Here is a 14,690-nt window from a genome sequence, read left to right on the forward strand (position 1 = left end):
CAAACCTAAAGGACACTTTGAACCAGGAAATACTTTTTTTCAAATGCCTTAAAATGCACAAGTGCTGATGATCGGGGAAAAAAGATGTAAAGTCAGTAGAGGAAATTTTTAAAACGTCAAAATAGAAATTGTAGGAAAGCAAATGTATCTTCTGTTCAATGGTTGAGATTCACTACAGTGTTAAAATATTCCATATAAGATAGAACACTCAATATAAGATTATGTAATATATAACCAGGCAAACTGGAGTACAAAACTGCCGTGTAAATAAACACCGTATCTTTTTACCAATTAACATGTAATTGCTACTATTGGGAAAAATGATAGACATGACATCTTGTCTGAAATGGTGCCGAATTATCGGTATAAAACTAAAAATTATCAAACATTAAATGGGATTGGAGATTAAAGAAATGTTTTTATCCTTGTGGATGTATAGAATACAACACTGAAACTGGACATTGTCAATGGTGCACATGGAGGTACTGTTGTCAAGAGTCTGCTGGCAGTATAAATATAATGTCCTGCATAGTTCACTTGTTAGGGTAACCTGATACAGGGTGTTCAAACTATGGTGATAATTATATAGCTATCCCTATGTATTGTGAATGATGGAACTATTTTTGTTTACACATTACAGAACAAATACAGCAGCCTTCAATATTCTATCACTTGTGAATAAGTATCAGAAGTGTAATTTAGTAGAAGTTTTGTCTTACCATGATTGTGACTCCAGATCACGGAACACTATTGAAATAGACTGTTTAGTCAAACTTCAAGCTCAGACAATACAGCACAGACACGCAGTGTTCCTGACTGGTGAGCATTGAATTCCAACTATAAATGTTTATCTTTTGTGCATATAGACTGTTTATTAATCAAATTTGGCGCTATTTTTTTCAGAGAAAAACATGGAGCCTCTTTCCAATTACTCAGAGTGTGGAGTGGTTGTGGCCTGTATTGATGATCTTGTAAAAAACTTCAAAAACCTTATTGGCTACCATAGTTCAAGCATGGAAGATAAACAGCTGTTAGGAGTAGGATCTCAAGATGTAGGATCTCAAGATGGCTTGCAAGGCAAGTGAAATGTACTGGAACATCTATTTTAATACTACAGCAAATTGAATGAAATCTCATAAGGTTAATGCTCCAATCTGTATTCTTCTAAGCTACATAAATGGCCTGAATTTAAATTGCTTAAGACAAAAGTAAGAAAAATCATAGACACGATGCAGGAAAAAGATTTACAATGGCTGTGAAAATGAACAACAGTGCATTTTGGAGTAAGAAGTGAGACAAAAAACAAAGAAAATTACAGCACAGGAACAGACCTTCGGCCCTCCAAGACTGCCGGCCATGCTGCTTGAACTAAAATCCCCTAGCCTTCCGGAGACCATATCCCTTCATTCCCATCCTATTCATGTATTTGTCAAGACGCCCCTTAAAAGTCACTATCGTATCTGCTTCCACTACCACCACTGGCAGCGAGTTCAAGGCTCCCACCACCCTCTGTGTAAAAAAAAAAAACACTTGCCTCATACATCTCCTTCAAACTTTGCCACTCGCACCGTAAACCTATGCTCCCTAGTAATGGACTCTTCCATCCTAGAAAAAGCTTCTGACTATCCACTCTGTCCATGCTCCTCATAAGCCTGTAGATGTCTGTCAGGTCACCCCTCAACCTCCAAAGCTCCAGTGAGAACAAACCAAGTTTCTCCAACCTCTCCTCATAGCTAATGCCATCCATACCAGGCAACATCCTGGTAAATCTTTTCTGTACCCTCTCCAAAGCCTCCACATCCTGGTAAGTAGTATAAACTAAATTCCATCAGCATTTTGGAAAATACCTCTGAATATTCTCAGTGAATTACACAGAAAATCACTTTGAAAGCTATTTGCACTTAACTGTGTTCAGCTTTAATCAGCATATCACAAAAATTCTTTAATTAGAATGGGAAAAAGAAAGACGCATGAGAAAGTTTGGAAAAGATGAATTTTAATATCCTGGATACAGTTAGTCTCAAACATTGCATCATACTGTCTATAAAATAGAGCATTTTTCTGAAAAACCAGTCCGAACAGAATGAAACTGCCAAAGCTTAAAAATTGCCTGAAGAAGTTTTTACCCCTTTTGGTTTAGATAAGAAACAATGGTATTTGCTTCATAATTGAGGAGTTTTCAGCCTCATCAGGCAACAGCTAAATCAACTAATAAGATTGCTGAAAGAGTCTTGAGATTGTTTGGAACAGCCTGACTGAAAGTCTTGATTGTTTGGAAAATGCCAAATTGCTGTCACAATCGATAGATCAAGTAAGTTTGTGTTCCCATTATTAATAGCTCTGTAAACTCAGGTCAATTTCTGTAGGTGTGGAACTTGTACCAATTACTTGCATTTCACTTTTAGAACCCAAAGCAATATACCCATAGAGAGTGGCAGGATGCAGTTACACAAGAAAGTTTAGTACCTGGCTCAGTTAGGTTCTAGTGACATTGGCATATCCTATTAAAATGGAAGTTTCCTGATGAGTTGCCTTTCTATTTTAAAGAGGTACTGGTTTAATTCTGAATGATTTGACATGTTTTCATTAGTCATTTCTACTGGCTAGGTACATTTTCTTCTAAGTCATTGGAATTGACAGAAGTGGAAAATGTTGATGCAGAAAACTTGGGAAGGAGTGAAGGAATCAATGAAGAGGAGGATATGTCATTAGACTCTGAAGATAATTCACCACAGATAGAAATCTGTAGTGAGAAATCTGAAGATCTGAATGTTGCTAATAGCTCACAAACTGAGGTACAGGGAGCAAAAGGAACACTGAGCGATCCAGAGGAGTCCTTGCAGCAGGCCACAGGTGATGTTCAGATCACCCCATCAATGGATGTAATTTCTGAACTGACTTCAAACAATGTTCCTGCTTCCACTTTGCAATTGGTCAAAAGAGATAAAGATTCAGAAGGAGTAGAAAGATTTGCATACAGCAGTAGTCCATTCTACTCTCAGTCACACATAGAATCCGACTATAGGAACTTTAATGTAATTACTCATCAAAGTTTCTTAACAAGTGGAATTGGACAATCATTCATTCCTCTGAACCAGAATAGTCAAGATAACATTAGTTATTTTTCATCTGGATACAATCAAAACTTACCATACAAAAATTCCTGGAATGCTGGTAATGCACCAAGCCTGACTTACCAGCAGCAACAACAGAAGCAACATCAGCAGCAGTACCACTAAATTCCAACTTTTACTGTTTTTCCAAGGAGAACTTCGGAAACTTGGAGGTGCTGACATTAGAAATGTACCTAGTCCACGTTTCCGGACACCAGAGTATTTCTGGTTTTTTTTCCTCATCCTTTGTTCGGTGCTGAAAGGACTTCATTGGCTAACACATGGCATACCCTGTACATGTTGATTATATTGACTTCTGTTGTTTGAGATGGAAACTGTGGAGTTTGTTACTTTTAATTTATGTTGTAATTACTACAGTTTCCCCTTGCAGTTTGCTCCTTAAATGATTTCAGACTATTGCTTTGAGCATTTTTTTTTTTGTTTCTGAACCACATTTTTGCTTTTTTTAAAAGTCAATAATTTTCTTACCTATTAAATTCAGATCTGGCAGCCAGAATTATGCAAAGATCTGAATCTTGGCGACAGCTACTATGTTGTAACTTGGCCAATTATACATTTAATTTTTTTAAAGAGAAACTGAGTAAATTTCAGTAAAACTGTATCGTAAGCACTTCTTTGAAGCATGTTACACTGATGTACAATCAGTTTGTGTGTAAACTTTAAGTATAATGGTTATTGGCTGTTTAATCGATTTCATGTTGGCAGCCTTATCTATGTTGAAAAAATCCAAAATGTATCTAGATTGACCTTTTTGGTTGAAAAGATATTTTTAATTTTTCAGAAAAATGCCACAAAAATACTTCTGACTTGCAGTTAATCTTTTGATAGATTTAATTTATTTTGTACAAATGTTTCATGACCATTGTTTTTTTAATTCAAGTTGTGTGGTTGCTGTCTGGTAAAAGTGTTTTATTTAATGGCCTTACAGCAGTACGCAGAGCTGCTTGTTAACACAGCATATTCATATACCTCATTTTCAAGTGTAGAGCCTATTTTGCCACTTGTTTAATTGAGCATTAAATAAAACACTTGCATACACAAATATCCTGAAGTAATTTGTATGTGTGTAAATATATATGTGTATATATATAGAGATTAAAACTGTTTTTCTTACATTGTTGTATATTAAAAAAATAGACCTGTCAATCTAGTGTGTTTTGTGAAACTCGAATTAGAAATGTCACTTATCCCACCAAGGCATATGTGCACCACAAATCTTCTACAAGTACTGTGTAATAGCCTAGAATTCACTGGAAAAGCATTTTGGTCCCAAGACTGTAAAATGATATGGAGAATTCATTGTGTGCCAAGTCGAGAATGATTCGGATTCTGAAGCAATTCAGAAGTAACATCAATTTGATCCTGTGAATTATATGACCATATTCATTCACGTCATATCAATCTTATAAAATATGTTTCCGTTTCACAAGTTAGCACAAATTGGTTACAGAAACATTGGAATAGTCAGCAAACTATTCTGTTTGACTGAGGGAAGGTGATACAACAGTTCAAGTTGCCTGAGGACATGCCTTGAGGAGCTGCTTTGAAGTCCATAATCATCTTCCTTTGCACCATTTTTCTCTCGAGACTCGAGGACTTGGATCTCCTTTTCACCATGAACATCCAAGCCCCACCAGGCGAGTCTAAGAGCTCTCATCACGTTTGAACAGAGACCACTCCCACAATTACCGTGACTGTGCTTCGAGTTTTGACACAGGGTCACCTGGACTCGAAACGGTAGCTCTTTTCTCTCCTCATAGATGCTGCCAGACCTGCTGAGATTTTCCAGCTTTTTCTCTTTTGGTTTCATGCTTGCGTACATCCTGCATGGATTCCAGACCATCCTCTCAGTTTCTCCACCACAACTGTTCAGACAATGCTTCTAGTATCTTATCTTTTCCCCTCAACCATGGATTCCTCCTTCACTGTGATTGACGGCCTTCACACCCCCTCGATCCATGCCTCTCCTAGAATGATAATAGTATTTCCCTTGGCTTGCCTTCCATCCCTGAAGCCCCTATTTAACGTGTATATTTTCTTCTTTCAGCATTCAAAAAGGACCGTCACTCTGCAACTGCAACACCTGCCCTTTGAACTCTTCCCTTGCCATTTAAGGCCTCCTAAGCACTCAAGTGAATTACTTGTACTTTCAAATTTGTATACAGTATTTGTCATTCATGTTGTGGCCTCCTCCAATTGGGGGGTGGGGGCGTGGGCAAATGTAGACTCCCTTCATACTGCAAGCATGACCATGAGCGTCCTGTTTCCTGTCATTTCAGTTCTGTTCTCACTGACTTCGAGTCTTGGCCTGCTACAGTTTTTCAGTGAAGCTGAACACTGCTGAGGAATAGCACCTCATCTTTTGTTCTTAAGTTCAGCAATCTTCGATCATAACCTCTACTTTTGTAGATTTTTTTTTTTTTTGCTCCCATCGTTTTACTTTGGATGGCTGTTAGCCAGCTAGTTTCACATCATCTAGACACCTTTTGTTTTATGTCTCATGCCCACTTTGGCCATTCTGTTCTGCCATTTTGCACAGCTCCCCCCAACTTCTCAATAAACACTTTCCTTGACTGATGAAAGGTTCTGTGACTGCAACCTTTTCTGTTTTTATAGGTGTTGCTTGAGTGGATTGTGTGTTGAGCACACCAGATTAATCTTGCACGTTACAGGTACGTGCAACAATAATTTAGGGGCTAATTAGATCCGGTGCATAATTCTTGACTACACAATGGTAGTCTGTGAACTTAGTCATTCAGGTCATGAGTTGATTGGCCAGCAGTGATAATGGTAAGGGTCATGAGGAAAGAAAGAATACTAATTGTGTAGCATCATTCACATCTGTTTTACAGTCTCTTGTAATTTTGAAATGTAATCAATTAGGAAATGTGGAAACCAACTTTAGCACTAAGCTCCCATCAACCACATTCTGCTAATTATTTTTGTGCAATGTTAGAACATTACAGCGCAGTACAGGCCCTTCGGCCCTCGATGTTGCGCCAACCTGTGAAACCACTCTAAAGCCCATCTACACTATTCCCTTATCGTCCTTAGAGGTAAAATATATACATTTAACATTTTTATTGATTTTCACTGTGATAAACGCAATTAAACAAAGAAACATACAGAAATGCAAGACATCTTAACAAATCCAAATGATCGGTTACAACATCCATGCTATTAACTATGCTAACCATGCTACCCATAAGGAGTAACTTACTAGTTGAAATGGCAGCATCAATGTTTTTTCCCCACTCTGTACTTTTAATCCAATGTTTTTCAAACTTTTTTTGCCTGGGACCCATTTTTACCAACTGGCCATCCTTTGGGACCCATGCTGCCTGAACTTCACAACCCACCATTTTTACTTACCTTTTAATGTGACAGGTGAGCCTGCTTGGTCCTCACGATCTCACTTGCTTTGTCATTCAATGTTACATTTCTATTAAGGACTTCAGCTGATAATTTAAGTTCTCTGCCTCCTTTGAAGAAAAAAATCAAGAGGTTTATCCTCAAACGTCGTGCTTGGTCTTTAATTACATTAAAGTTTTGAGGATTTTAAACTCTCGTGCCAGTACATGAGCTTTCCATCCTGATTTGCATACCTCAAAAATCATCTTTCTTGCTTTGTTTATGATCTCTGCTTCATGATAAGTTGTTCACCCCTGGAGCTCACATCATCACTGCTGGAAGCTACAACGTGGAGGAATCGCTCCTAGAGCATAGGGTGTCAGTGTATGGGACATGTGACCTCTCTGCCGCTGCTTCTGAAGACAATACTCCCATCGATTTTTTTAAAGAATCTGCTGCTGGCCAGCATGTTGATACCAGAAGCTGGTGGTCTGCCTTGCTGGGCTCTGGGGCTGTGCACTGTGGAGGGGGGACACATGCGGGACAGCTGGCATTTCACCAAGTCGGACCGCCAGTCTGCAGCCCTGGGTGACGCTGATCTCCAGCTGAACAGGAGTCTCCAGCAGGCGATCAGGCAGGGAAAAGCTATGGACTTCTACCCCTCTCCCTGTAAAGGATTAAGACTGCCACCAGCAGGCATAGCTCCACTCTCACACCCATGGACAAACAGGAGATCCAGTACCTGACCAGTTTGGGACAGGCCCAGAACATGTGGATGTGGTTGGCTGGGCCTCCCTGGCACTGCCCTCCATCTCCAGAAAGAACCAGCTTATGCGTGTTATGGTCAAGTGCACCTTGTGCACGACTTTAGCTGCATTAGGCTCAGTCCTCTGCATGAGGAGGTGGACTTCATCCCTATGCAATGCTTTGATCATGAGCCTTTTCCTTAACTCCATGCCCAGCTCCTCCTCACCTTTCCCATGTCTTGTCGAGCAGGGCCCTTACCTCGTCTAGCATTTGTGCATGTCAGCGCAGTTATCATCCCCTAATTCGCCCAGTGCTAATAATCTATTCGGTAGGCTATGTCCAGATAGCTAGGGGAACATTGTGATCTCCTTGTGGAGGAGGTTCCTTAACATTCCAGTCTCCTTGTGGAGGAAGTTCCTTAGATGCATGTATCAGAGCTCATGCCCTTTCAGGAACTGGAGCTTTTCTGTTCGGGTCACTACTCTGCCGTCTCCGTCTGGAACCTAAGCTGGTTCCAGGTCCTTAGCGTGGCTACCACCACCAGGCTTGAGTATTTGGCTGGGGAAACTGGGAGTGGGGCTTTGGCAAGTGCTCGGAGGGATGTCCCCCATACAGCAGGTCTCCATTTGCACCCATTCCTTCTCCGGCTCTTTCACCCTTGCCCTTTCTGCATTTGCCGCCCAGTGGTAGAATAAGAGGATTTTGCAGAGCCAAGCCCACCATAATTCTTTCCAATGCTTTTACAGATCGTGTTTATTTTTCTCTCACACACAAATGCCATAATCAATTTGTTTACCTTCATGAAGGCAGTCTTGAGGATGAAGATTGGGAGGGATCTGAATGGAAGAGGAATCTTGCAGTACGTTCATTTTGATCGTCTGCATGAGTCCTACCCCTGTAGGTCTCTTTACCTCTTCCACATGGCTTGACAGGTTCCACTTATGGTTGCGTGGGCTGTCTGGATCCCCAGGTATTGGAACTTGATTTGGGCGTTTGAATGGCAGCATCCCCAGCTGATTCTTCCCTGCTTCCCTTTCTCTGCGTCTAGGGAGATGATCTCTTCTGGTGTCTCCTCTCCGGGTGGGGTTATAATCACATTCAGCAGGTGTCAGAGGTAAAATATTGACCAGGATTTCTTTGTAGTGCTTACAGCATCCTTTATATCCACCAGAGTAGGCAGATTTAAAGTTTTATAGTTTATATAGTTCTACACGGGAGCATCAACCTTGATTTTTCTTGGGTCTTGTAGCGAGATTTGCATGTCTGACTGAAAAAGTAGGATTGTCTATTTGTCATTTTAGGCTGAACAGCTGACTCTTGCAGTCATGTGCTTATTCTCCAAGAGGTGGTAGGGCTGTAGACTTGGTTCTTACCTCTGATCGATTTAGCTGTAACTTTTATTGTGCAACAACCTCTTTTGATTAATATTTTATTCGAAAGCCTGCTTTATATTCCTTTTTTTTTTTAAATATGTTTATTAAGAATTTTTAACAAAATTTCAACCATACAAACAAACACGGGTAACACAAAAGAACGAAAGCTCGCATAGCAAGACATGAACGTGGCAAGTCAATATGACTGCTTTGTATTCCTAATACCCCTTTCTACAATCTTTGTTGGCCTGCTTTGATTCCACAGAAGGGCTATATGCTTTTTGTGAATTTTTTTTGAAGTGAGTGTCAGTAACAACTTTTCAACAAAAATTGGCCTCGCCTGCTGGAAACCATAATTTAAAAAAAGAAAATCAAGGTATCAGAAATAAAACCCAACTAGTCTGGATATTGTGGTTTCTGCTAGACAGCTTCAAGGGTAGGCCATTAACTCCCTGAAGCTTGATCAGCCATTCGATGAGATCATGGTAATCTTTGCGGCCTAACTCTATCCAGCTGTCTTTACTCCATATGACAATAAGAATTTTATCAACCCAGATTTAAAATGATCATTCATCCAAAATTTGCAGAAGAGTTCTAAATTTTAATTAATCCTTTGTGTGAAAAAGTGTTTTCTAATTTTGCTCCCAATCGCCCTTCAAACTAAAAAACATCAATCAAATCACTTCTAAATTCCAAGAGTTTGTCATCTCTCTTTGTACTTTAATCCTTGGAAGCCAGGCATTGTTTCAGTAAATCAATGCTGCACCCCCTCGACTTCCGGTTGCGGCTATGCGGAGCTAAGTCGCACATTCGGTAGCTCCCGCTAAAAACGGACTTTTGGGCTCTTTTCAGGGCCCCCCAACGGCACTTTTTTGACGTTTCCTGGCATAGGAAGGAGATTGCAATAGTACCCCGACAGTATATGGCTTGTATCAGGAGGGGGGCGACTAAAAAAGTGGTGGTGGACCTGAAGAAGGTGCGAGGGAAGAAGAGCAAAATGGCAGCGGGCAGGGACCAGGCAGCATGGATGCAGTGGGCGCAGGAGCAGCAGGAGGTTATCCAGCGCTGCTTCAGGGAGATTAAAGCAGACCTGCTGGAGCCGATGAGGGCTTCTATCAGCAAGCTGCTGGAGACCCAGACGGCCCGGGGGTGGCGATCCGCAAGGTCCGAAAAAAGATCTCTGACAACGAGGATGATAGGCCTTGCAGTAAAGGTGGAGGCGCTCCACAAGACATGGCAGGAACGGTTTGAGGGGATGGAGAATCGGTCCAGGCGGAAGAATTTGCAGATTCTGGGCCTCCTGGAGGGGTCGGAGGTGGGGGCCTATATGGTCACCATGTTGAACTCGCTGATGGGAGTGGGGTCCTTCCAGTGGCCCCTGGAGCTCGAAGGGGCCCATAGAGTGTTGGTGAGGAGGCCCAAGGCTAACGAGCCTCCGCGGGCGGTGCTGGTGCGGTTTCATCGGTTTGCTGACCGGGAGTGCGTGCTCAGGTGGGCCAAGAAAGAGGAGCAGCAGGTGGGAGAACGCGGAGGTTCGAATATACCAGGACTGGAGTGTGGAGGTGGCGAAGAACAGGGCCGGGTACAATTAGGCGAAGGCGGTGCTGCACAGGAAGGGGGTGAAGTTTGGCATGCTTCAGCCGACGGGACTGTGGGTCACCTACAATGACCGGCTCCATTATTTTGAGTCTCCGGAGGAGGTGTGGGCCTTTGTTCAAGCCGAGAAGCTGGACACAAATTGAGCGCGGGATGGGCAGTTGGGGATTGCTGTTGATGTGTTACATTTTGAGGGGGGGGTTCTTTGCTCTGGTTTCTTTTTGGTTCGGTTAGGGTGGGTTGGGCACTGTTTTCGTTGGGTCTGTCGGGGGGGGGGGGGGGCTCTCGGAGGGGGGTAAGTAAATGGAGCAGGGGTGGATGGCCGGTAGGGGGGCTGGGGCCCCGCGGGGGAGGGGGAGGTTCGGGGTGAGGGGACTGGGCCTTTAAAAGGAGCTGCATCAGAGGTGGCGGGGCCGGGTAGGTGGAAAGCGCGGGCTTTTTCCCACGCTGAAGACTGGAGGGGGCGGGGAAGCGAGGGTTGTTTCCCACGTTTGGGATGGAAGGGGGATGCGGAGAGCCTGCGGAAGGGTAATGGAGGAGGAGAGTATGTCACACAATGGGAGGAGTCGAAGGAGTGGCGGGAGTAGCCGGGGTCAGCAGGAGTCAGCTGACTTGCGGGAGTGCAATGGGAGGAGTAACGCAGCTAGGAGGGGCCCTAGCTTTGGGGGGGGGGGGGGGAGGAGAGAGAACTGGGTTGCTGCTGCTATGGTCAAGGGGGAGCTGGAGCGAGTAGAGGGGGTTGGGACGGGTCTGCCGCCGTGGGGAACGGGCCGGGTGTGGGGTGCGGGCGCAAGGCTGGCCGAGGAGGGGTTATGGCTAGTCGGCGGGGGAGGGGGGCGGGTAGCCCCCTGATCCAGCTGATAACCTGGAATGCAAGGGGACTGAACGGGCCGGTCAAGCGGGCTCAGGTGTTCACGTACCTGAAGGGGCTGAAGGCGGATGTTGTCATGCTCCAGGAGACACACCTGAAGGTGGCAGACCAGGTAAGATTGAGGAAGGGGTGGGTAGGTCAGGTGTTTCATCCGGGGCTGGATGCCAAAAATCGGAGGGTGGCGATCTTGGTGGGAAAGAGAGTGTCGTTCGAGGCGTCGAGTATTGTGACAATGGCGGCAGGTACGTAATAGTAAGTGCTAAGCTACAAGGGGAGAGGGTGGTAATGGTCAATGTGTATGCCCCGAACTGGGAGGATGCGGGTTTTATGCGGCGAATGCTGGGTCGGATCCCGGACTTCGAAGTGGGGGGCCTGATAATGCGGGGTGGGTGGGTGGGGGGGGACTTTAACACGGTGTTGGATCCGGCACTGGATCGCTCCAGGTCTAGGACAGGTAGGAAGCCAGCGGCGGCTAAGGTGCTGAGGGGGTTTATGGACCAGATGGGAGGGGTGGACCGTTGGAGATTGCAAGGCCGGGGGCTAGGGAATTTTCATTCTTCTCGCATGTTCACAAGGCTTATTCCCGGATCGACTTTTTTATTATGAGTAGGGTGCTGATAGCGAGAGTAGAGGATACTGAGTATCCAGTGATAGCCATTTCGGATCACGCCCCGCATTGGGTAGACTTAGAGCTGGGGGAGGAGAGGGACCAGGTCCCGTTGTGGCGCTTGGAGGTGGGGCTGTTGGCGGACGAGGAGGTGAGTGAGAGGGTCCGAGGAAGCATAGAGAGATACTTGGAGGCCAACGATAATGGGGAGGTCCGAGTGGGGATGGTATGGGAGGCGCTGAAGGCGGTGGTTAGGGGAGAGCTGATCTCCATTAGGGCCCACAAGGAGAGGGAGAGGCTGGTGGGGGAGATGGTGAGGGTAGACAGGAGGTATGCGGAGGTGCCTGAGGAGGGACTGTTGAGGAAGAGGCGTAGCCTCCAGGCTGAATTCGACCTGTTGACCACCAGGAAGGCGGAGGTGCAGTGGAGGAAGGCCCAGGGGGCAATTTATGAGTATGGGGAAAAGGCAAGCCGGATGCTGGCGCATCAGCTTCAGAAGCGGGACGCAGCTAGGGAGATCGGGGGAGTTAAGGATAGGGGAGGGAGTGTGGTGCGAAATGGGGTTGGCATCAATGGGGTCTTCAGGGACTTTTATGAGGAACTGTATGGGTCCGAGCCCCCACTGGAGGGAGGGAGGGATGGGCCGCTTTCTGGATCAATTGAGGTTCCCGAAGGTGGAGGAGGGACTGGTGTCAGGACTGGGCTGGAGGAGCTGGCTAAAGGGATAGGGAGCATGCAGGCGGGGAAGGCACCGGGGCCGGATGGTTCCCTGGTCGAATTTCACAAAAAATATGTGGACCTGCTGGGTCCTGCTAGTTAGGACCTCCAATGAGGCAAGGGAGGGAGGTGCGTTGCCCCCGACGATATCCCAGGCACTGATCTCCTTGATCCTGAAGCGAGACAAGGATCCCCTGTAGTGTGGGTCTTACAGGCCGATTTCGCTATTAAACATAGATGCCAAGGTGTTGGCGAAGATCTTAGCCACGAAAATTGAGGATTGAGCGCTGCAGGTCATCCATTAGGACCAGGCGGGGTTCGTGAAGGGGAGGCAGTTGAACGCGAATGTGTGGAGGCTCCTGAACGTTATGATGCCGGCGAGGGAGGGGGAAGCGGAGATAGTGGTGGCGATGGACGCTGAGAAGGCCTTCGATAGGGTAGAGTGGGGGTACTTGTGGGAGGTGCTGAAGCGGTTCGGGTTTGGGGAGGGGTTTGTCAGGTGGGTTAGGCTGTTGTACGAGGTCCCGATGGTGAGTGTGGCTACGAACAAGAGGTCTGAGTACTTTTGGTTGCATCGGGGGACGAGGCAGGGGTGTCCCCTCTCCCTCCTGCTCTTCACACTGGTGATTGAACCCCTGGCTATGGCACTGAGGGAGTCAAGGAACTGGAGGGGGTTGGTGCAGGGTGTCTTGCCCGGTAGTGGCAGCTACCCTTAAAATCTGGGGGTAGTGGAGGCGGCACAGGGGGGGAAGTCGGGGCCTCGGTGTGGACCCCAATACGGGGGAACCACCGGTTTGTCCCAGGGAGAATAGATGGAGGGTTTTTGGGGTGGCACAGGGCAGGAATAGGAAGGTTGGGAGACCTGTTTGTGGACGGGAAGTTCGCGAGCCTGGGGGAGCTGGAGGAGAAGTATGGGCTCCCCCCGGGGAACGCCTTTAGGTATCTACAGGTAAGGGCGTTTGCCAGGCCGCAAGTGGTGGGATTCCCACGGCTATTGCCACGCACAGTACAGGACAGGGTGCTCTCGGGTGGGGGGGGGGGGGGGGGGGGGGGGGTTGGAGTGGGGTAGATCTCGGAAACCTACCAGGTGATGCAGGAGGAGGAGGAGGCCTTGGTGGTGGAGGTGAAAGGTAAGTGGGAGGAGGAGTTGGGAGAGGAGATCGAAGAGGGGACGTGGGCAGATGCCCTCGGGAGGGTGAACTCTTCCTCTTCGTGCACGAGGCTCAGCCTCATTCAGTTTCAGATGCTGCACAGGGCACACATGACCGGGACAAGGATGAACTGGTTCTTTGGGGGAAGAGGACAGGTGTGTGTTAGGTGCTCAGGGAGCCCAGATATGTTCTGGGCATGCCCCGCGCTGGAGGAATTTTGGAAGGGCGTAGCGAGGACGGTGTCAGGTGTGGTAGGATCTAGGGTCAAGCCGGACTGGGGGCTCGCAATATTTGGGGTTGCAGAGGAGCCGGGAGTGCAGGAGGCGAGAGAGGCCGGTATTTTGGCCTTTGCGTCTCTGGTAGCCCGGCGAAGGATTCTTCTTCAGTGGAGGGATGAGAGGTCCCCAAGCGTGGAATCCTGGATCAACGATATGGCAGGGTTTATTAAATTGGAGAGGGTGAAATTCGCCTTAAGGGGATCGGTACAAGGGTTCTTCAGGCGGTGGCAGCGTTCTTGGACTTCCTGGCAGAACAATAGATAATGGTCTAGCAGCAGCAACCGGGGGGGGGTTCTGCTCTATTTCTGTTATTTGCACTGGGGGATCTGAGGGGGTGTATATATTCGCTGTGTTTGATCTGTGTTAATTCGGGGTGTTAATTTATTATTTATGTACAGGGGGGGGGGGGCACGGGGGTTGCTTTACTGTGTTTTACATTTAAATCTGTTGGGTTCCTTTTCCATTCTGTTGTTGATATTTTGTGAAAACCTCAGTCAAAATTTTTTTTTTTTTTTTTTTTTTTTTATAAATAAATTGCTGCACTCCCTCCCAGGCCAATTAAAAAGTGTAATGCCCAGAACCCCAGACAGCAATCCAGTTATGGCTTCCATTTCCATTGCTTACAATGCTGCCCTTGTGTTCAAATTTGGATCAGTGGCTTTCTAGCCCATTTTTAATCCTGGTTAGATTGGTTTATTGTCATGTGTACCGAGGTACAGTGAAAAGTATTGTTCTGCGTGTAGCTCAGCCAGATCATTCCGTACATGAAAAGAAAAGACATAGTAGGGCAAACAAAAAATACACAATGTAAATACATAGACACAGGCATTGGTACGCATACAGGAGTGTAGTACTACTCAGTCGG

The 14,690-nt window shown here is 46.0% G+C and overlaps 1 protein-coding gene across 3 annotated transcripts in view; it reads left to right on the forward strand.

The window, feature by feature from the left end:
- Positions 1 to 4,280, forward strand: part of tasora (transcription activation suppressor a) — a 116,799-nt gene extending 112,519 nt beyond the window's left edge. For 2 of the 3 annotated variants that reach the window (XM_072472451.1, XM_072472452.1), the window contains exons 21-23: positions 641 to 819; positions 904 to 1,077; positions 2,608 to 4,280. In XM_072472451.1, the coding sequence (XP_072328552.1) occupies positions 641 to 819; positions 904 to 1,077; positions 2,608 to 3,239 (985 nt within the window). In that variant the 3' untranslated portion in view covers positions 3,240 to 4,280. Of the gene's footprint in view, positions 1 to 640; positions 820 to 903; positions 1,089 to 2,607 lie in introns of all 3 variants that reach the window. The other variant, XM_072472453.1, reaches the window with a different exon arrangement.
- The last annotated feature ends 10,410 nt before the right edge of the window (positions 4,281 to 14,690 follow it).

Source organism: Scyliorhinus torazame, chromosome 13, assembly GCF_047496885.1.
Source record: "Scyliorhinus torazame isolate Kashiwa2021f chromosome 13, sScyTor2.1, whole genome shotgun sequence".
In the NCBI taxonomy this organism is placed as follows: domain Eukaryota; kingdom Metazoa; phylum Chordata; class Chondrichthyes; order Carcharhiniformes; family Scyliorhinidae; genus Scyliorhinus; species Scyliorhinus torazame.